Raw genomic sequence first — 22,861 nt, forward strand, 5'->3', positions numbered from 1 at the left:
GCAGAGAACGCGTCGCGCTACTGCACACCAGCCTCAGTCGTCCCGGGACGCGACAGTTGCCGCGGTCCATATTGCCTGGCTGCGATACGTGCGGCTGGATTGCACAGACTTCTGGCCAATCTCACACCATGACTGAGTGTACTGAGTGGCGCCGTCGGCGTTGGAGGCACGCCGCGAGCTCGATCGCCAGATGCCCCGGTCACCGGTAGCGGCCGCCCCGGCCCAACTTACCTGGCCACGCAGTGTCCGGCTGTGAGCACGTGCTGCTGGTTAATCAGGGATCCTCCGCAACGGCTGGTGCCGATCAGGATGTACGCCTGTGACATCGCGGGGTGTCAGACGACGCGCGGCCTCCCGTGCACCCATCGCCCCACTTGTGATCGCTGAACACTTGGAAACAGCATTTATGTTTAGAGAACGCTGGCTACCGCATGCTACCGCAAGGGTGGGCTGCAGCGATTTAAGATATAATGTTTGTACAACGCAAAACAAGTGATCACTGCATCACTGTGCTTTTTCCTTTGTTACAACGCCTGAAGCTTAGAGATGATATAGGCGAGTTGAAGTGCAGCTGCACCAAAATGTCGGATAGATTAACAAATTCAGTTTCGGCCTGGATATCAGCAGTTTGCTGTACCTTACGATTAACTTATGGCCGGATTCGTATTTATACGAACAATGATCATTATAGTCAGGTAATGACATGTCTCTGCAACTTATCGGAGCAGCGATAGAAAGGCATGACCGTGCCACCCAGGGCGCAGGACGCTTACCTGCCAGGGGAAGGTGCCGAATCCTGCCTGGTTTCCACCAACGATGCGGCGCGTGATGCCTATCCGGGAGGTGTCGGACAGTCCGCACCCTGCTCAGGCACGCACGCACCAGCAGGTTAGGGAATACATCATGACGTGCCATCGTCAGCCCCTATCTCCACATCTTCACTTTCCACCTGAATGAAACTGTATGATTTGAATAAAGTAATGGTGATAAATTCATTTGCTGAGGTAGTCATAACAATAACAATATGTTTCAATTTTGGGCAGAAAAAACATTGCTAGTCATGAAGTGACATGTGGGCAAATCTTCACGCTTTCTGTCGACGCCCTCCCCAAGAGAGTCTGCCCTGTACAGGGCCGCCATTGGCCAGCAAGCAGTGACGTCAGCCGTCCGAACGCTGGCCCGCCACTGGTCGACAGCAGGCCGTCTGCAGCCTGTACCAGTCCGTATACTGTGCGTCTCTGAAGTCTGATGGTGCGTTCTGGCTATACCCGGTCGGTCCACATGCACCAAACGGTGCGCGCGCGATGTCTGTGACGTCATAGTCCAGGGTGACGTCATCAGTCGTTGGTGCCAGTGAGAGCGCAGTGGCGTCTACTAGACTACACCTAGAATAATCAGCGCCTGCGGCCCGTTAGTGGTGGACGTGTCGGCCAACAAGCACATCGTCAAGCGACACCGGCCACGGCACGGTGACGATCGCAGAAAGGCGCAGGCTATGCCAGCAGTGCTGTGGCAGCCGGGGCATGCTTGCCCTCAGAAGCCCGTAGATTGGCATGATTCAGGGTGCAGCGATGGTGATTGAAAACATGCATGACATTGAGCCCGTCTCAATGCCATGTTGGACCCCTGAATTTGCTCTGGCCATAGCCTGTGACCTTTCTGACGATTGCCATTCCGAGATGTGATCGGGTTCAAGCACATGGAACATCCTACGATAACACCATTCACCGTGCATGGGTTTGCTTGCAAGCAACTCAATAAACAAAGCACAAATAAGCGGTGAACATGGCAGCGTGCAACAATGGGCTGCAGCTTTGTGTACAATTGTCAAGTCAAACACGTCTTAGTCTCTGGAGGCACAGTTGCCGAGTCTGAAGAACACTGCAGTAGCTATCACATGTTAGTATTTACGGTCGTCTCACTTTTAGCACCTTGCGCGTCATTTTCGTTGCTTTAGCCCTGTCCAGCTAAGATAGATGCTGGCTTGTCTTCGGATTATGTAATCAATTTAGATCACACCGCATTAATGCAAGGGATAGGCTAGCCTTTGATTGAAGCAAACTGCACCTAGGCTACTGCCAGCACGCCTTCTTTCATTGGCCTGCTCATATCAATGTAGGGCAGTTAAGCTAAGGGATACGCGATCTGGTCGGCCAAGCTCATGAAAATACGCGTCGGACTGGTTCCTGAGACTACTGAGAACTTTCTGATGCCTTTCTGGGGTTTGGGACTGCTGAAATTGGATCACGAGGCCCTCCTAGCTACGTCGGGCTACCGCGGTCCAATGTTCAAACACAGCTCGTTCAGCCAGCACACAAAGCGGGTCCCGAAGCCACCCACTGGGCCCACTCTGCGCCACGTTTCGTCACCCTGGCGCGCGAGCACACGGTTCACCGTCGCCTGCCCGGGCGGAGCTGCCGGCCGTACTTGCCCGACCTGAGCCGGTGTCCGCCCTGTGGCACGCCCGCCAGCCCAGGCAGCAAGCGGCGCGCGCGGCGGCGCCAGCCGACTCGACCCGGCCGCTCACCTGGGTCGTTGCGCACAGGGCCGTAGTCGACCTGCGGGGGCGGCGGATTGAACGACTTGGCGGCGCGCCGTCCGCGCTCGCAGCAGCCGAACATGAAGCCGCCGCAGCCGCCGCGCACCGTGCCGCCCGACATCCAGCACAGCATGAAGAACTCACACGAGCCGCAGGCAGCGCGGCTGCCCAGGAAGCGGTGGTCCACCGCCGGCCGGTACTGGTGCACCACTGTCGGCAGAGGATGTTCACAGTCAGGGGCGGCCGCTGGGACGCGTGCGTCAGTTGGGCCGCCAGGGGTCGACCAGCGACCAACCGGAGTGCGCTTTGTCGCGGCTTTGAGTGATGCCGGATGCACGTTTGTTCCGTACGCATCCAAAACCGTCATCCTAAATTGCAATGCGTCCGATGAGATTCGCGCTACTCAAAATCCATGGCTTTTCATGTTAATAAGGCAACATGACGATGTTCTCCAACAAATTAGGTGTAGTTAAATAACCGCTAAAGGACTTGAAGAAGCGCGCGCAGGCAACGTAACAAGACCGTTCGGGCAATGGCATATCTAACGTTTTCATCTACGCTGTAGAGAGATTGTAAGCCACTTTGCAAGACATAATATTTGGCTCTCCAACGGAAAGTCGTCCATTAATGTGTAAGACCGCGCTGATGGAATGGATCATGTCTCCTACTAGTCTTAAATACGACGTAAGTGGAGTCAACCTGTTAGACACTTCGTGTGCGATTAGCGAGGCTTTGCTATGCAAAGATGATGCAGTTGTGGTGCGATAACATTAAGCGCTAGCGATGATGGAACGAAGTTGAATATGGTTCAAGACATGGAGACCACATGCCGGGGCCGTTTTTCAGCTACATCAGGACATTGTGCATGTCAGGTTTGTGGTTCCATGATAAAATAGGTACCACCAGCGCAGTGGCGGAGTTATAGGCCACGGGTTCGATTCCCCGCGGTGCCCGGTTTTTCTGCCGGGTGAGAGGCGGGCGACGCCATGTAGCCTCAGGTACTTTGTGCATCGTTATGCATCAAAGAGATCAACAGCGTTCAATGGCGAGTTAGTGTCCTTTTCTGTCGATGCTTCCTGCGCTAAAGTCGCTTTCACCTTCAGATGGCGCACACGACCGCTACCCAACTATTCGTGAACTTCAAATGTATCCATAAACATGGCATTAGGTGATTGTGGCATACAGTGACGCAAACTACCTTTTGATACCAACATTGTGCTCATGTTCCCCCACCACACGATAAATCCTGTTGAGAATAACTGACGCATTCACGTCATTGTGGACAACGCGCCTCACGATTTCAACCAGGAGCTGGTCTGGACGCAGTGGAATAACGCGAGCGGAAGCCTTCCGCCGCACGAGAAATCGAAGGGGTCGGACCTCGCAACCTAGCTTGCATCGTACTCGCACAGTGGCATTAACGCAGCTGTGTTGATGGGCGACTTTTCTATGTGGTAAGGTGAGCCTTGTAACCCTTAAGCATGCATGCAAACACCTCATAAAGGCACCCGTGCAGCTTTCATGAAATGCGTCGTCGATAAATGCTGCTGGACACTGAAATTTGCAGAAAATGAGCGTGGTAAGTGGCAACGAAGATAACAGACTTGTGAAATGCATAAATTTGGACCGGCCAGTGAGAGAAGCCGAAAGTCCACCGGTATAGAATTGAGGCCCTCACGGGCCACGACGTTCTTCGTAACAAAACGAAAACCGTTCAATATGCAGGGTGTTGAGTGCGACATAATGGTATGATTTCCTCACTGAGCTGGGATTTCCATCCAACTTTGGGAGAAAAGTGGGTCAGACTTGAAGAGAAACCGGTTTTATGTGTATTTTGCGATCAGGTTTAGACATTTTTCCGGCTCAGCCTCAACTGGTCTCGCGTAATTACACCAGTGTTGAGGCAAATCCATCGCACAAAACTAATCATGATGGCGCAATATTCGCTAAGACCCCTTTCGCCAGGCGAATCCAGTCTTATCTTGTATCAATTCGGCCTGATCCACTGCGTTATGTTGTTTTATATCAGACGTCAACGCTCCGTGCGGGATGTAACCCAAGCTTCTGTGGCAATTCGTACAGCCACAGTCTTGTTTCCAAGTCATCGTTCCACCTCGTTAATCCAGACAACTCGGCCGTCGTCAACACTGGATACTCACGTATGACGTTTAATTAAACTGCACAAAATGGCTCGTTGACGGAAACGGAGGTCACAGCGACAAGCGACGCCTTTCAAATGTAGTGCCGACTCGGAGCAGCTGCACTCGGCGCGGAAAGTGTGTTGACATCGCGGTAACAACCGCCAGCTGCGCACGTTACACACGTCGGCGTCACACGAGTGACCCACTCCGTTCCTGCCGGCTGCTCGCGCGCAGTCACTGGGCGTGCGAACTTTCTCGGCCTGCGCCTGTTCGGATGGCTGGCGTCAGGCCGGCGCCGCGCTGGCTTGCCGCCGGGGTTGGTCGGGACACGTGCGCGCGCTGCAGCCGTCCATCACCACAGCTGATCAAAAGGGCCCTAGCGTGGGTGGGGAGGGGGACTCAGCTGTCGTCGGCCGGCGCTGGCCACGTTACACAACGGGTGAAAGTGAGCTGCGAGTACCGCGGCTCTGCGAGGCCGCTGTCGCCTGACGTCGCCACCCCCGCCGCCGCGGCACGCTTGCTTCACGCCGCGGTCCCGGGTAACCTGACATGACTGACGCGGCAGGCGGCGCCCCTCGCGCCCCCGGGTCGTCCCCAGCCCCCATCGCCACGACTGTCATTTCCCTGACCGAACCTCCCGACCCTTGGCGGATGGACTTTTGAGAGCGGTGGCGGTGACACGGTGCCGTCTCCCCGGCAGGTTTCTACACAGCTCTCTGGCATCGCGCAGCCTCGGTTCCGACAGGTTTGTACGCAGCTCCTTGGCATCACACAGCCTCAGTGACGCGGTGCCGTCTCCCCGGCAGGTTTGTACGCAGCTCTCTGGCATCGCGCAGCCTCAGTGACGCGGTGCCGCCTCCCCGGCAGGTTTCTACACAGCTCTCTGGCATCGCGCAGCCTCAGTGACGCGGTGCCGTCTCCCCGGCAGGTTTGTACGCAGCTCTCTGGCATCGCGCAGCCTCGGTGACACGGTGCCGCCTCCCCGGCAGGTTTGTACGCAGCTCTCTGGCATCGCGCAGCCTCGGTGACACGGTGCCGCCTCCCCGGCAGGTTTGTACGCAGCTCTCTGGCATCGCGCAGCCTCGGTGACACGGTGCCGCCTCCCCGCAGGTTTGAACGCAGCTCTCTGCACGCGCAGCCTCGGTGACACGGTGCCTGCCTCCCCCAGGTTTGTACGCAGCTCCTTGGCATCACACAGCCTCAGTGACGCGGTGCCGTCTCCCCGGCAGGTTGGTAGTACCAGCGCTCTGGCATCGCCAGCCTCGGTGACACGGTGCCGCTCCCCGGCAGTTTGTACGCAGCTCCTTGGCATCACACAGCCTCAGTGACGCGGTGCCTCTCCCCGGCAGGTTTGTACGCAGCCTCTGGCATCGCGCAGCCTCGGCGACACGGTGCCGTCTCCCCGGCAGGTTTGTACGCAGCTCTCTGGCATCGCGCAGGCCTCGGTGACACGGTGCCGTCTCCCCTCGCAGGTTTGTACGCAGCTCTCTGGCATCGCGCAGCCTCGGTGACACGTGCCGCCTCCCCGGCAGGTTTGTACGCGGCTCTCTGGCATCGCGCAGCCTCGGTGACACGTGCCTCCTCCCGGCAGGTTTGTACGCAGCTCTCTGGCATCGCGGCAGCCTCGGTGACACGGTGCCGCCTCCCCGGCAGGTTTGTACGCAGCTCTCTGGCATCACACAGCCCTCAGTGACGCGTGCCGTCTCCCCGGCAGGTTTGTACGCGGCTCTCTGGCAGCGCGCATCCAGGTTTGTACGCGGCTCCTTGGCATTGCGTTGCCTTGGTGGTCGTTGCTGGCAATCTCAGCTGGCACTGTTTCACCCTTTCGCATCGCTGGCACTTCATAACAACCGGATTTTCATAAAGATTTGAGGAGAGTAACTTTTTTTACTTCTTTGGGCTGGAGGTCTCTTGCATTTTAAAACATATCTCTATGAACGTTAGCCGGTTGACCTCCTATCTATGGGCTTACATCGCCCTCTCCTCCAGGCTCCTGTCCGTCTCTCCACACACTAGAGGATCTCTCATTCTGTCCGTCCGGCGCTCCCGTCCGTTTTCCCATCGGCCCTGCACGTATGCAGATTGCAATATGTAGATTTGATCTTCAGTCTCCACGCGTCCTGCCGGGTACGGTCTTCTCCAGGCCCCGCGCGGAGCGGTGTCGCCGCGCTCTCGGGTGTGACGCCGCCACCACCGCTGACACAGTTCGGCCGCCTTGCCTCATCGGCCGGCATGACGGCCCTGAGACGACGTGCCCTGACCGTCGACGCCGGCACTGTGATGCAAGCGACAGTGCGTCGCAGCCCGGCCCGACCCTCGCGGCGGTCACCGGCGCTGCCCGAAGCGACCGCCCGCGGCGTCCGCCGACCCTCGCGGCGGTCACCGGGCGCGTGCCCAGACGCGGCCGCCGCGGCGTCCGCCCGACCCTCGCGGCGGTCACCGGGCGCGTGCCCGGACGCGCCGCCGCGGCGTCCGCCCGACCCTCGCGGCGGTCACCGGCGCGTGCCCAGGACGCGGCCGCCGCGGCGTCCGCCAGACCCTCGCGGCGGTCACCGGGCGACGTGACCAGGACGCTGACCGCCGCGGCGTCCGCCGACCCTCGCGGCGGTCACCTGGCGCGTGCCCGGGGACGCTGCCGCCGCGGCGTCACCCCAAAACCGACCCTCGCGGCGGTTCACCGGGCGCGTGCCCCAGGACGGGCCGCTGCGGCGTCCGCCCGACCATCGCGGGCGTCCACCGGGCGAGTGCCCGAAGCGGCCGCACCGATGCGTCCGCAGAACCTCGCGGCGGTCACCGGGCGCGTGACCAGGAACGCGGCCGACCGAGGGCGTCCCGACCGACCCTCGCGGCGTCACCGGGGCGTGCCCGAAGCGACCGCCGCGGCGTCCACCCGACCCTCGCGGCGGTCACCGGGCGCGTGCCAGGGACGCGGCCGCAGAGGGCGTCCGCCCCGACCCTCGCGGCGGTCACCGGGCGCGTGCCCGAAGCGACCGCCGCGGCGTCCGCCCCGACCCTCGCGGCGGTCCCGGGCGCGTGCCCGGGACGCGGCCGCCGCGGCGTCCACCCGACCCTCGCGGCGGTCACCGGGCGCGTGCCCTGGACGCGGCCGCCGCGGCGTCCGCGTCCAGCCGGTGCCAGGCTCCGTTACCGATCGGGGCACCACTTCTGGCATTGCACAACGGCGGAAGCGCATTGGCAGCGGTTGGGTAACCGATGACTTGACCAGTATGCGCGGTTTTCGCTGACATGCAAAGGAAAACGACCCTTATCTGTAAATGGCCTTGGGCAAGCGACGTTGGTACCGTATTGATTTCGGTTGCTGCAGGGCTGATGCATGATAAATGAGCTCCGAAAATGTTGAGACAGACGACAATTTGATTGCATTCTTGAAAGCCAGGAGGCTCGGCTTCCCTTTGACGTCCCCCATTTCCAACCGGCCTTTCCCTGTCCCGCCTCTCTGTTTCCACCTGGTACCAAGCCCGAGCCATCAGCGAGTGCCGTTCCCGAGCGCCCGCCTCCGTCCGGCTTCGGGTACGAATCCGCCGCGGTGCCGGCCTATCGCGTTTGGCAGCGGCGCCCGCGGGATTGGCAACACCCGGAACATGGACGGCAGGCGCCGGGTCGGATCTGCGGCCGCGTTGGGCAACGCTGGCGGTCGCCGGCCGGGTCCCTTGTTGTGAAACATGCTCACTCGTTCCGCGTCGAGCTGGCGCGCACCGGGCTCACGCGCCGAGTCCAAGCGGTGTCGGTAACTCTTGTTTAGCGGCACTCAGTTTGGCCACCCGCGAGAGTTGGCAAAACAACGCCGCAGCGGCCACTAGCGCAAGCGTGCGGTGACTGGCTTCATAGGAATTAGGCGACACGCCTCAGCGCCGGTGGCGATGAACGCCTGAGTGATGCTGAAGCAACGCTTCACCAGCCGCACGGCGTAACGGCCAGCGGTGTCGGTAGAGTGACACACACCATTCACAGTTACGTGACAATCATCAGCGCCCTCTGGGCGACAGCACAGCTATCGCGATGACTGGTTTGTCCGCCCTGATCGGGTTGCAATCCCATCGATGCGTCGTTGGGACGGCAAACAGATCAGAACTAACATGCTATAGGCTGAATCTTTCTCTTGGACTAGCCTCACAAATCCTTTACCGTCAACCAATGGGTTCGTTGTACATTTTCTGCATATTTCTAATGATGCACAGGACGTGATGTAAATCAATACAATGGTTATCCAATGCTAGTTTCAACGCTCATTTGACAAAACGCGAGGAAAGGTGGGTGATCTTTATAAAAACAGTCTGTTCCTTTGTCATGTCGAACGCTGTATATCCCTGGAAGAATGATGGATATTATGGATATTATATATATGTACATACATATACATACATATATATATATATATATATATATATATATATATATACATATACATCTGCTCCGTACAATCCAACAAGCCATTACTGGGTCGTTTCCAGGCCGTAGGACTCGCAATCCTGTGCCGCGAAAACGAACTGGCTTGGATGCATGCCGCCTGGCCTCGAGATCTCGGAATCTGGTCCAAAGGGCGGATTTGAATATCGAATTCAAACACACAAGGGACTAGATTTGAATCCCGGCTTTGGCCTGAGCGCCATGCCTGCGGTTTAAGTGGGTGCCCTCTGCATTGGTGAGTCGACGCGCATGATCGGCGCTCTAACGATGCCCACTGCAGCGTGTGTGGGGATGTGATGCGACGGGCTTAGAACAGCACGAGCCGTTGCGCTCGAACCCCGAACTTCTGGTTTCCCTGACGCGCGGCTTAACCACTTCACTACCCTAACCTTAGCCCCAGAGTCCATTTGTGCGTATAAGCATTGGGCACATATAAACGGGTAAAGAAGGCTCTTTGCCTTTCTTGGCTTTAAAAGCCGTCCTTGTTGCCTTTCCCTCCTAGATACAGAAATGCGTAGCCGCTGCACTGGCTGGCTGATCAGCCTACTGGCCGTGACGAGGTCTGGCGGCCGCATCACGCCAGGCAGGCAGGGTCAGAGAGCACGCAAACGTTCGTCTGAACCGGACGTCACGGCCAGCCCGCCACGTCGGCGAAGTGCCAGGTCGATTGCATAGTCTAGTGTTCCCCATTTTTAAGATCGCCAGTGCTTTTGGTTGTGGTCGTTGTGGTGTACTAAGCTATTGAGTGAGGACGGAAGAAAAGCGCCGGAGCAAAGAGGCATATCGCGAGGAGGATGCTTACAGCAAGCGTCACGATAGGGAGCACGGCGAGCGGTGGGCATCACGGCGCAGCGCGTCACTGCACTCACCTGGCGGGGCGCGTCGGTAGGGCTGGGCGCCGTCCTGGCCCCAGGTGCGGCGCACCGGGCGCAGGTTGAAGCCGCTGGCTGGCACGCCGTACCGCTCCAGGAGCGAGGCGTCGCCGTCCAGACTGTCCTGCAGCGCGCCGAACAGCACGTTCATCACGGCGATGCTGCGCGTCATGTTGACGTCGTCGCCGCGCCAGCTGGAGATGTTGGAAAAGAGCGTCGTCAGGTTGGTGGCGTCGTGCAGCATGAAGTCCATGGCGACGTCGAAGAGGGTGACGTTGTAGGCGGCCAGCTCGTACTCGAGCGCCGAGAGCGAGTCGTCGGCCGGTGCCGGCGGCGCGTCGGTCCGACCCAGGTCCCACGCGTCGGCGTACAGCTGCACATAGCTGTCGTCGCCCCCGGCGTTCTCCGGCTCGGGCTGGAGCGTCACGGCTGCTGACGGCACCGCCGGGACCACCCGCGCCACCTGCCGCCGGGCGCTGACCTCCGGCCGGCGCGGCTCGCCGGCGGCCGGCCGCTGCTGCCGCTCCTGTCGCGGCACGCCAACCACGAGCCGCTGCTGGCGCGGCGCGCTAGGCTCAGGCTGGTGCGGCGCCGGAATCTCGAGGCGCTCCTGGCGCGGCGGCGGCGTCGTAGCCGGCGGGTGCGCCCACTCGGCGCGGGCCGGCGCGGGGCCGGCGGCGTCGGCCGGACGCCGCCGCTCAGCCGGCCGCGGCGCCAGCGGCGCGCTCAGGTCGATTGTCTCTTCGGCGTAGTGCGGGAACTGGTAGCTGGAGGGCCCGTCACCAACGGCCTGGTCCAGCGGTGCCGCCAGCGTCGTCGGCGGCGGCCGCAGCGAATCTACCGACACCACACTGGGCAGCACGCGCGCTTCCTGCACGCCTTCGGTGGGCGCGGGCGAGCTAGTGGGTCGCACCAGATGCAGCTCCTGCTGCAGCTGCAACTGCTGGCCACTGGCCAGCGGCAGCAGCGCCATCAGCAGGCACGCGAACATGGCGGAGGACGGCTCACGCAGACTGCGGCAGACGGGAGACGTCAGCACCCGCGTCACACTGACGTCATGTGATCAGAACAGGGCCAGACGGCGATACTTGCGACGCTAATCAATTAAACCACAAAGCACAAACAGTGCAAATGACCTGGGACGTTAACTATTTAATACGAGCTGCCAGGAAATATCAAAAGATATAACTGATGTGACCTTTAATCCATATCTTTACTCGTAAGATTACTGATATAGGCCGCCAGTAACGTCGGTTAAAATCAGGGCGGCAGTTTCAATCGCAACACTTTCCTGCGAAGACCAAACATTATCATTGCGTCCAATGTATGTAAGAACAGCAGAAGCAAGCGCCCGCAATGCCTGCGCGCAGCTCGCATTGTTTGCTCAAATGGGGCAGCAGCATCACCGGATATGGATCTGAGCAGTCGGCTGGGATGAGGTGACGAAAAGTGGCTGGAACGGGCTTCGGCGCTGCACATAACATTTGACCCAGTTAATCGACCCACGCACGCCGGTGGTGAAAGTGCAGGCGACACTCGCTCCATCGCTGTAACGCTTCATGGTGATAGATAACATCTGCAGCATTGTCTGGGTCCCGGCGTCCGGTTATCAGCGACACTTTACGGAGCGGGCGCGTCTTGGCCGGGCTGCGAGCGGGGTCCGGCAGTGGCTGCTGGCTTCAACGTCTGAATACCTTGTCGCGAGCTGCACACCGACAATGCTTGTGGGACCCGCCGCCGTGGCGAATGGTGCTGCTTGTCTGCGACTACGTGACGGTCTTTCACCACTTTTAACGAGCGCGTGGCTCGTGGTGGCAGAGTTGGGTGCTCCTTATCAGCACTGCTCAGTCCCTCAGGAACCCTCATCCATGTTTTCACCGCATTAGAATTAATTTTCCGTCCCCTTAGCTTAGTCGGCAAAACACCGCCCAGTTGCCCATTAGGGCTGCAAACTATGTGGGCTCGTGTACCAGAAATAGCACTCGGTTGTTTGGCTCGCCTGAACAGCCATCCGGCCACTCAGCACGGGAATCAGGCTGGCACGGGTGGCTACGTCATGACGTTGCGTGGCACAAAACAGATCCGTCGGTTTGCATTGTGCAACGGGCCGAGGCAAACATAATCGTTGCATTCGGGTTGCCACTGGAAAAGTCACGCTTTTCGCAGCAGCCCGTGCGTTGACAAGGACGTAGTCCCACAGACGTCCCCACAAAACGTGAAATAACACAGCTACCCAAAAATTGACGCCTCTCGGGGATCCTTCCAGCGGCCGTAAATATGTGGTCTGTTTTAAATACTGAGACTAGATGCCGAGAATTCTCTCAGGACCATCCATAAATACTGAATTCAGGGAGGATGTGACACCGAACAGTGCTAAATATCATTCGCCTAACGCCGGTCAACACCTACCTACGGCGTCGGCACCAGACTCGCAACCGTCTACTTGAGACCTTTACGATCCAAAATAATTCCTAACAATCTCCAGACCTGTGATCCAAGCACATGGATTTCCTCAGAAGCTACACCAGGACCATCTCGTGAGCGCCACGTCACGTCACATCTCGTCGGGCAGAGACGCTCGGGTATGGCATGTCTGTATGTTCGGTCACCTGCCGTGCCAACACGGGCGCTCATAGTGCCCTAAGTGGCCCGCGAGCTCGACGGCCGACCCAGCCACGCTACCCCGCGCCAGTGTATAATGACATGACGCCTAGCGACGTCGGCCGACAGCCTGGAGCCACCCGCTTTCCGCCCGGTCATGCCGAGCATTCAGTTTTTGCACCACGCGGTCTGGCTGTGGCATACCGCTTGCCGTTGATCATGTCAACGCCTATAAAACCTGGAGGCGTTCACTTGGCAACACGGCCGAAGCCCCGACGCACGACGCGGAGCTCTGCAGCATTCAGTCCCGGCAGGGATCACTCTTTTTGTGTCGCGCCTTTGGGTTTTTTCGGACTTGACACTTAAATTGAGCCACTCACCCGGAGAGTGAGTAAATAAGCCGAGCGCGGAGCCCTCAGTGGGCAACAAAGCTGGCGACCACCTCACAGTCAGCCTGACAAACTCCAGCTAGTCCGCTGTTCATGACCTCTGCAGTGGCGATGGCCTCCGCTGGCTCAAGCCAATGGGAGCGACGGTAACACGTGCAGCACGGCGCGTCTGCTACTCCTCCGGTCTGCCGATGTGCGCGTGATATGGCTGCTGGCCCGACGAAGGGCGGGCCGGGCCAGCCGCAGGGCCTTGTAGTGCCAGACGGCACGCTAGGCGGCGTTATGACCACGTCAGCGGAGGCAATCAGCACAGTCCAGGTGCTTTGATGCCAACGAAAGCTGAACACGTCAGTGGCGTGGCGACTCGTATCAGAGGAGTGCCTAGTTCTGGTTTCATTGCATCAGGTAATTTAACTATATATGCTGCCAGAAGCGACCATCGTAAGGCCGTGATGATAGTTGGGTCTGGGGGCGCGTCGACTGCAGCGGCTATTTTGCGCCCAGCAGCCGGCACTGTAACAACTGCAAAACATCAATACCACTTCGTTAACCGCTGTCGCTCGTAGTCAGCCGCTCGGATTAATGCTTCCACAAAGACTCGAGGATAGGCACACCTTTCCTCCATATATAACAGTCAGGTTAGCATTTACTTATTACAAATTGATGTATTTCACTCCATTGAACACCGGGTTCTATGATTATGGCTTGCTACGAATATCTCATCCCAACATTCTATGAATCTAAAGTTACAGCCTACGAGATTGTTTTACACGCATATTGTTGCATGTCGTTAGCGGGACCCATGAATCTTAAGTTGCGGCCTACGTGATTGTTTTACACGGATATTGTTGCATGTCGTTAGCAGGACCCATGAATCTTAAGTTGCGGCCTACGTGATTGTTTTACACGGATATTGTTGGATGTCGTTAGCGGGACCCATGAATCTTAAGTTGCGGCCTACGTGATTGTTTTACACGGATATTGTTGGATGTCGTTAGCAGGACCCATGAATCTCAAGTTGCGGCCTACGTGAATGTTTTACACGGATATTGTTGGATGTCGTTAGCAGGACCCATGAATCTTAAGTTGCGGCATACGTGATGTTTTACACGGATATTGTTGGATGTCGTTAGCAGGACCCATGAATCTTAAGTTGCGGCATACGTGAATGTTTTACACGGATATTGTTGGATGTCGTTAGCTGGACCCATGAATCTTAAGTTGCGGCCTACGTGATTGTTTTACACGGATATTGTTGTATGTCGTTAGCAGGACCCATGAATCTTAAGTTGCGGCATACGTGAATGTTTTACACGGATATTGTTGGATGTCGTTAGCAGGACCCATGAATCTTAAGTTGCGGCATACGTGAATGTTTTACACGGATATTGTTGGATGTCGTTAGCAGGACCCATGAATCTCAAGTTGCGGCATACGTGAATGTTTTACACGGATATTGTTGTATGTCGTTAGCAGGACCCATGAATCTTAAGTTGCGGCATACGTGAATGTTTTACACGGATATTGTTGGATGTCGTTAGCGGGACCCATGAATCTTAAGTTGCGGCCTACGTGATTGTTTTACACGGATATTGTTGTATGTCGTTAGCAGGACCCATGAATCTCAAGTTGCGGCATACGTGAATGTTTTACACGGATATTGTTGGATGTCGTTAGCGGGACCCATGTGGAGGCAAAGAGGTAATTCCTGGTGCAAACCCTCGTCGTTGGGGGCTAATGCGAGTCCTGGTGTAAGCCCTCGCCGTTGGGGGCTAATGCGGGTCCTAGTGTAAGCCCTCACCGTTGGGGGCTAATGTCGGCGAGGTCTATCGGCGCATCATTTATCAGGGGATCCAGCCCACAACTGGCAACACCCGCCCGCCCACAACTGGCAACAGCGGTGGTTAACATTCTGTGCTAGAAAGCTGGGGAGGGGGCAGCGGGTCGCAAATATGACCTTGAGCGTGGGGTTCATCGGACATAAACACGGCTGGAGGGAGGCAGGTGTCATCAGCCGGGAGTGGGCAGGCGGGATTCGCGGAGACACAAGCACCGTTCACACGACCGGTGGGAAGTCCCCTGTTCACACGAGCGGTGGGAAGTCCCCTGTTCACACGAGCGCAGCCCAGCCGAGGACAACACTAGCGAGGACACCGTCCGCGCGGGAGCACTTTCACTGCCTGCCCGGCGGGCGGGGCGGCCGTCTTTTCGGCTCGATCCGCTGTCGGTCACCGCGCGGCCTTCGCAAGGCCGGTCAGTGACCGCGGACGAAAACAAACGCTCCGTGCTCGCCGCCGCTGGTGCTCGTCTGCTGTGCGCACGTGCAGTCGCCCGTAATGGGCCGGCAGTGAGCAGTGCCTCCCGGGAGAGCGGTCGGAGGGGGAGGGGGGGGGGGGGACGTCTCCCTCTGCCTGCGGTGCGCGCTGTTGTGTGTAAGTGACATTGACGTTGTCTTTAGGTGTGGAGAAAACTATCAAAGGCCTTACACAGTGCTCTCTGGCATGTTTTGGGGTCATGGCCGACGATGATGACAAGAGCGACAGGAACAGAGGAGCGCTCATCCTGTCCTCGGCACGTCAGAATGGTGCCATCCCGTGCCAACTGGTGCATACCGACCCTGTCCCCATATTTTACTTGCACCATCTCGGGCTGAACCAAACAACAATATGGTTGTTTTGAAACGCTCGTGATTTGACGCCCGGCTGTGAGGCAACCTGGAGGTGACGTCACACACCTGGAGGCGACGCACGTGACCGGAGGGTAGAAGGTCGTCCGCGCCAGCTGACCGGCAGCAGGTGAGCCACATTCGCCGCGGTTCCGAGAAAGTGTCCGCAGGAAGCGGCGCTGTGTCCCGAGGTCAGTGGCTCGGACGCTAGAGGCCACCGGCGCCACCGACGCATCGCCTGTGGCCGTCTGTGAACCCCAGCCAGGGCTTTGTTCTGTGGTCCCGGCGCCTGGCATGCATGAAGCCTTAGAATTCACGGACGCCACTTGTACGTTTGATTCGTCATTACAACTGATACAAAAACTACACGTATATAGGTCATTCTGTGATGTGCAACTGAGTGTACAACACCATAATTGCCTGCACTGGCGTGACGCGTTTGGGGTAATGAAATCTTTAGAGCGGGAAATAAAAAAATCATCTTAAGCTCCCAGTTTGCTATCCCAGACCCGGGGCAAGATGCAGCAGCCATTACTGCGTGCCACTGAAGATGTAAGCACTCTCAGTGGACCGAAGATGAATTCAACATCATAATCAGGTTTTATGTAGAGGCTATTTTACACTCAGCCTTTTAAAAAACTGAGCTAATCAACATCTCAGCATGCATTATGGGCATTAATCGGAGCATCGTCCCTTTTGGTTCTAAACGCTAAGCTGCTGCAGCTCGCTTGACTTTATCCTCCAGCTGGCATCCGGCCAACAAGCAACAAAACGTGTGCTTCCGTCTGTAAGCACCAGATCGCGACGGTCAGGTATTTCTGATCGCTTTAGCCATTCAATCATGTGACAACGCCGAAATTCTTGAACAGTCTCTCTCAAAGAAAGGCAAAAACTGGTCAGACGAATCAACTTCCTGTCAGAGGTAAAAGTGGTCACAAAGCAAAAACATGTGTGGAATGCTGCTGGCATAGCATTGCCCTGTGCATTCGTATTTCGCGTACCATGGCGCTCGCCGTGCTAAACACCAGAAAGCTGGGTTCTCATGAAGGAGCTACGATTCCGGTTTCTCCTACACATATTTTGTTAATGTCCAAAGCAAACGGTTTTCGGATGCAGATCAGAAAAGCCCAAGACAATTGATAGTTTCTTTCCAGGATTTCCGCCCATGCCGGATGCTTTCACACTCAGTCTCCGCCAACCAGGCTGGCCCAGGCTGACCAAGCCCGACCAGGCTCGCCCGGTGTAATCGGGGTGACCCAGAACACCCAGACTGGCCTGGGCTGATCCAAGCCGACCTAGGCTGACCGGGCTAAGTCAGGATGATCCAGGCTGAGCAGCCTGGTCAGGCTGATCGGAATAAGCCAGGCTGACCCAGGCTGATCGGACGAAGCCAGGCTGACCCAGGTTGATTAGACGAAGCCAGGCTGACCCAGGCTGCCCGGACTCACCGGCCATTGGCGTCACCGGCTCTGACGGCCGTCACAGGTCAGGTCGGCTGCCGCCGTGGCGGGTCGGCTGTCCAGGGTCGGGTCAGCCGTCACTGGCGGCGGCGGGGTTCGGCGCTGGCACCACGCGGCCGACTGCGCGGCCGGCGTGGCACGCTCTCCAACAGGGCCGACAAGTCACGACGCGACGCCGCCGTGCGTGAAGCGACCGCAATTTTTAGAGCAAGACGGGCCGAGGAAAGCGAAATGTTGGCGGCGAGCGCGCGGCAACGGCAGCTGTGCAGGGCCTGCGCTGGGGCTGTCTGCACGCGGCCGGGCATCACGCATCACCTGGCGGCCCCGGACTGCGCCGGAACACGGACCAGCCCGTGCGAGGCAGTCGGGTGGGATTGCCCGGAGAGAAGGTGTTACTGCGGAACAACCACGTCCTGGCACCGAGAAGGGTCAGCGAACAAGCTGTGCCTAGGCCAGTGCCGGGTCGTTCACCGTCTTGGTCGGCAGCGGAGTGACCAGGTTTTGTTGGAATGCCGAGTGGCGACGAGGCTGGACATCGCTTACCCGTACAGCCGACCTGGACTGCACGCCGCGGGCGCCGGGCGAAAGCGAAAGGGACGCCCACTGCCTCCCGACTTCAAGCAAGGCGAATGTCCCAAAAACGAGACGGAGACGAGACATAGTGGAAGGGAGAGAGAGGGAGAGATAAGCAGAGTAGAGCACGAGTGGCAGCGCGGCGGCCAGGCGGTGATGCGCCGTGTCATGTACAGCGGAGCGGACCGGGCCGGCGGTACTGCGTGTCGGAGGCGCCGGCGGTTACCGTTGTGGGCTCCGTGTCGTCTACGGCCGGCGCTGGTCTTCGCGTGGGCTGACGGGCCGGGCGCAGCGGGCACGGCGGAGGGGCACTGGGCGTGCGCGCTGGGCTCGGCGGCTGCCGGCAGACTGCGGCCGGGTCGGCGCGTCGGCCGCCGGTCGGCCCCCTCCCTCTCACCGGCTCCCCCGGCCGGGGGCAAGGCCGCGGCCGCCGCGGCCGGTCACCGGCCCAGCTCCCGCCGCCGGCGCCGCCCCGGCACAGCGGCCTCCACCGACCTCAGGTGCGTCGCCGAGAGTGGCGGCCTCGGCGGCGGCGTGCCTCCGCCGCGCTCACGCCGCGCACCATGTGGAGACTACCGGTCGGCCGGAGAGACGGACCGTGGACGGACGCTCCGGCAGCGTTCAGGGCGACTGACGGCTGCGTAAAACACGGCTTCGCTCGTCACAGCGCATCATAATGCAGGCGCCCCCGACTCGCAAACGGCGCGCTAACAGTCACAGCCGTGCCATCCGGAGCATGGCCTGCTGCTGGTGCGCGAACAGGCCAACAGCTCAGAGAATACCTCAGTCGTGGACTAAGAGTGTGGCCAGCAGAGCATACGGCAGACAAGGAGTGTGGATTGTGAGTAGCTGGCTCGCATCCTCGGCCCTGGAGGTTCGTGCTCGTTGCGGGTATCACGCCGAGGATGTGAAGAACTCGGTCCCGCTTATGAGAAGGAGACGCGGCGCACGCCGTTCTGCACCCTCTTATGAAATGTCAGTGACAGCAAAGGTCATATCAGTGTTCAGGGGCTATGGCACAACCGGGGTTCGAACCCAGCTGCGCGTGTCAACAGCTTCCTGCGGGAGGAGATCCAGCGTTTGTCCGCGCTATAGCTGTTCAAGGTTTGTCAGCGTCTTTGCATCTTTCGATTCGCTTCTGCCTTGGCACGAAATCTTGCATGTTTCCCCGATATGCACGACAAGTATCTTCCAGTTCAATGGCGGAACGTATTCTTGTCGCACGTGCGGTGACCGACGCCGCCATTGGAGCGGCGTGAATTTGTGTGGTGCATCGTCGCTGTGGCCGAGACCTTGGAAGCGGCTGCCAACGATGGGGAGACACGGGGACCGTGACCACCTCGTGTCCGTGCAGACGCGCTCCGTGCAGCTCCGGTCACGCTGTCTGAGAAGGCCCTGGACGGGTGGGAACATCGGGAGCAGCCCGTGCAGACCGTGTCACTACACGGATGTTACGCATGGCGTAAGCGATCATTGACCCTTGCCTGTGATTGGTGAAAAGCAGCTCATTTGTGACAGGCCTGGTCCGGCACGTCTGGCAATCTTCGACTGTGCTGCCAGCCTCTGAATCAGGTGACCGCTTTGACCCGAACAACTCTGAGCTCATGCGCATTTTGTCAGTACTTGAGAAGCGATGTGAGCGACTCGTGTTTACCAGGCTCGTGACGCGTTTGCAACGGAACCACATCGCATGCTCACAGCAGTGCGGCTCTCGCCCTGGCCCTTTCACGAAACACCTACTGTACTGGACGCGGTTATTCTCGTAACCCGCCCCAGCTAGATGTGTGTGTGGGGGGGGGGGAGGGGGGGGGGGTAGTGTCGATAGTAATCACTAACACTTCCAAGGCATTAGATAGCGTCCCACATTGGTTGATCATGAAAACGTTGGGACGGTGCGAATAGTCACTGGTTCGCCGACCGGCCATCTGATCATTCCCAACCTGTCAGAGGGGATTCTAGCCATTTTTTGGTGATCCACGGCATTGTGCAGAGCTCATTCTTGGGGCCGTGCTCTTTGTTATCTTAACAAACTATTTGCATCTCATCTCAGTCACGGTAAAGTTATTTTGTACGCAGATGACACAAATTCTGTGGAATTTGGATGCCACAGTGATCTTGAGCACTCAAAATCCGAACAGAGCACACTCTGGCTACTGCCCTGACGTGGCTTAGCTAACATTTCTTGAAAATAAATCCAAATAAAACTGAGTGTCTTCTCGTTAAGTGACCCTGCAGAAGGCCTTTAGACAACATCATTCGTTTTGGCTATCATGCGCTGGCCGCCGCCGCTAAAGCCAGAGTCCTGGGCGCCGTTCCTGACCCAGCGCTCACCTGGCAGCATCGCATTACCTGGGCTGTACAACGCCGCAACTGCGCTCTCATAGGCCTGCACAAGCTGAGAAGTAGACCGCCTCGTGAGTTAAGGGCGCTTCTCACATAGGTTCTGGTACTTCCTCTTGTTAGGTAATGTGCTTGTGTCTGGGGCGGGGACTGTGCTACACAGATATGTGGGCTGCAAACAGTCTCGAATTTCGCGGCGAGGAATCGAGATTGAGGCAATGTTACCATGTCTCTTCCGCACTGACTGAATTCGGCTGGCCATCTGTAGAGAAAATGGTCAAAATGCTGATGTGACACTAGCAAATAAGCTCACCACTTCAGCAGGCGGCTTCCCATTCTAAGAGACCCGCTCGCACTGCGTGGTGGGATAACACCCCGCACGTCTCTGTCTCCCGCAGCACCACTTTTGAAGTTGCCGCGGGTCGGAACGGAGCCTGCACGCCGCTCCTTTAACTTAAGAGCCTAGCGTAACTGGCACACTCAACATCCGATCCTCAGACTCAAGCGGTGACCGAAGCGAGGTGTGTGACCACAAGAGCACGCTTTACTTTAGCACGCATTATTTTACTGTCTGTGATTTAAGATGTTACTATGTTCTTACATATGCTGGCATGTACTTGACTGAACATGGCAAAGCCAGTCACCTGGCAATGTTCTAACAAAAAATGGCGTCTGCAGCTCAATCTGTCACAAAGGTTGAACTAGTATGTGATTGCATAGCTTGTTTGTTTGTTAGTGTGTCCTTGTGCAAATTATACCATCACCCTTGCAGCTGTCTGTGCTGTGTGTCTAACTAAAACATGATGATGCACATGGAGACAAACAGACGGACAGAGGAATGCTCTAGAAGCGACTTGATTTTATGCTCAGCCTTATCATTTTGTCCCAGCAGGCTGGATGCCGTTTTGACGCCCTGGTAAACTGCAGCGTTGTATGAACTCATGTCAACAGGCAACAGACGGCTGCAGCCCTGAAGCACATTGAGCACTCGTCAGGACGGCGTGCCCGACAGTGCCCTGAGCAGTCAGCGTTGCCATGCCAACCGAATGCCGCGCATTTCACTGTGGTGATCATTTCAGCCAGCGTGGGAGACATCGACGCCAACGAGCATGTAACGCGTCATACGCGAACGATGTGGCGCGTAAATGGCCGGGTATTACAAAACATCTGTCGCCTGTTTCTCCCGTCACATTAGCAGTGCATATGTGACTGGCTACCAGGAGCCCAGGCCCGGTCGCCACCGTGGCAACAGCTGACCGTTGATAATCAGTTTACGCCGTTACCATAGCTACAGCCGATTGGTATGGGCGCGGCCCCGCTCACAGCGGCATTGGCTGCTGTAAACAAAGGACACGGAGCTCCCCTGGCCATGTTCGGTGATATCCTATAGTGGGCCTTGGCGTTACCCGCCTGACTTACTTCCAAGCGTATACGAGTTACCGAGACACAGATATCCACAACCTATTTAATTTGCTGAGTTATGTGTGTTGTCTACATTGTTGGCCAAATGAAGCATGCTTGAATGAATCGGGTTCAAACCAAGTAAACGCCTGCGCCTACCAATTGCCATCCACATGCAGTTATGTTGCTGCTGTCTAGGGAAACCTGCTCCGAAATCAGTCACGCCGCCCTGAGACTTACATGAAAGCTGCACGTACTGTTTTGTTTTTGTATTGAATGAATCCATTTAATACGTTCACCGTTCATTCGATCATCTCGGATCAAAACTGATCGGGGAATTTTTACTTAAAACCCGGCAATACGATTCATTTCACAATCGCATCATTTGGCTCAGGAGACGAAACAGAGAACGAAGAATCGAACTTGGTTTAAACACGTCCAAAGCTCTCTCTCTCTCTCTTTTGACCCATTACTACCATGTTTGAAGCGTTTTTAACCCGTGAACGAACTCGGCGTTACATACATTATTTGATGCAGCTAACCACGGTAGTCAGCGGTGAGTTATCTAACCTAACTGTTCCATCGGGCTTTGCTTTACACCATTTTTTGTTCACAGAAACGAGTGCTCGATTGCTTTCTCACAGGCACAAACGTCGCCGCAGTTGGCGGATGATCAGCAGGCTGCGATCGGTAAGACCAGCGCCGCCGGGATCACCGCCAACACCCGTACCCGCTACGTTGGACGCTTGTAATGCGTCTGCGCCGAACTGTGCTGGCATCGCATAGCGGCCGCGGTTAATCAGTGTGGTCTTGTCGGCACCGATGAGGCAGCCTGTGTGTTTCCGGTTGAGGTAACTTGATGAGCAGCCCATCTCCGAGTGCATTTCGAACGACGAATAGTTTTCTCGATAAGCTGAGGTTTCGTCCAACTTGTTTTGCTCCTCAGCCAACTTTGTTCATGCACTACCTTTCAGTTTCGCTAAGAAACGGCTGTCGAAAGCGATGTCCATACAGCGTTTATATTCGTTATACGTAAATGTGAAAAGGTGCAATAGGCTCCAAAAGCCCACATTATATATATATATATATATATATATATATATATATATTTAGGAGAAAAAAATTGCTAATCCGTTCTGCATTGATACGAAAAGTCAAATAATTATCGATGCAGTACATCATTTTTAAGCACAAAAGGCAGATTTTATTCGCACACAATATTGATCATCAGTCGATATCAAAAGGTGGTCAGGCCACGTGCAGTATGCATCATGAAACAATTGCATTTGATTTGGCTGGTAAATTAGCACAAAACGAAGCACACTACCATGCGTAGAAAAATTGTAGTTGAGCAATGCAGATTGTGACATCGCAGTTCATTTTGCGCCATGACAGAATGGTGTTGGTGAATGTCATCTACGTGAACTCTATATGTAGGTAATCTATCTTGTA

At 56.9% G+C, this 22,861-nt stretch overlaps 1 protein-coding gene across 1 annotated transcript in view; it reads right to left on the reverse strand.

Annotated features, from left to right (window-relative positions):
• Positions 1-10,455, reverse strand: part of LOC119103133 (uncharacterized) — a 24,457-nt gene extending 14,002 nt beyond the window's left edge. The window contains exons 1-4 of the mRNA XM_037226584.1: positions 9,978-10,455; positions 2,528-2,749; positions 774-862; positions 232-317 (exon numbers count right to left, since the gene is read on the reverse strand). Of these exons, the coding sequence (XP_037082479.1) occupies positions 232-317; positions 774-862; positions 2,528-2,749; positions 9,978-10,233 (653 nt within the window). The 5' untranslated portion in view covers positions 10,234-10,455. The remainder of the gene's footprint in view (positions 1-231; positions 318-773; positions 863-2,527; positions 2,750-9,977) is intronic.
• Between the last annotated feature and the right edge of the window lie 12,406 nt (positions 10,456-22,861).

The sequence above is a fragment of the Pollicipes pollicipes genome, unplaced genomic scaffold (assembly GCF_011947565.3).
Source record: "Pollicipes pollicipes isolate AB1234 unplaced genomic scaffold, Ppol_2.1 Scaffold_5724;HRSCAF=6776_pilon_pilon_pilon, whole genome shotgun sequence".
Taxonomy (NCBI): Eukaryota; Metazoa; Arthropoda; class Thecostraca; order Pollicipedomorpha; family Pollicipedidae; genus Pollicipes; species Pollicipes pollicipes.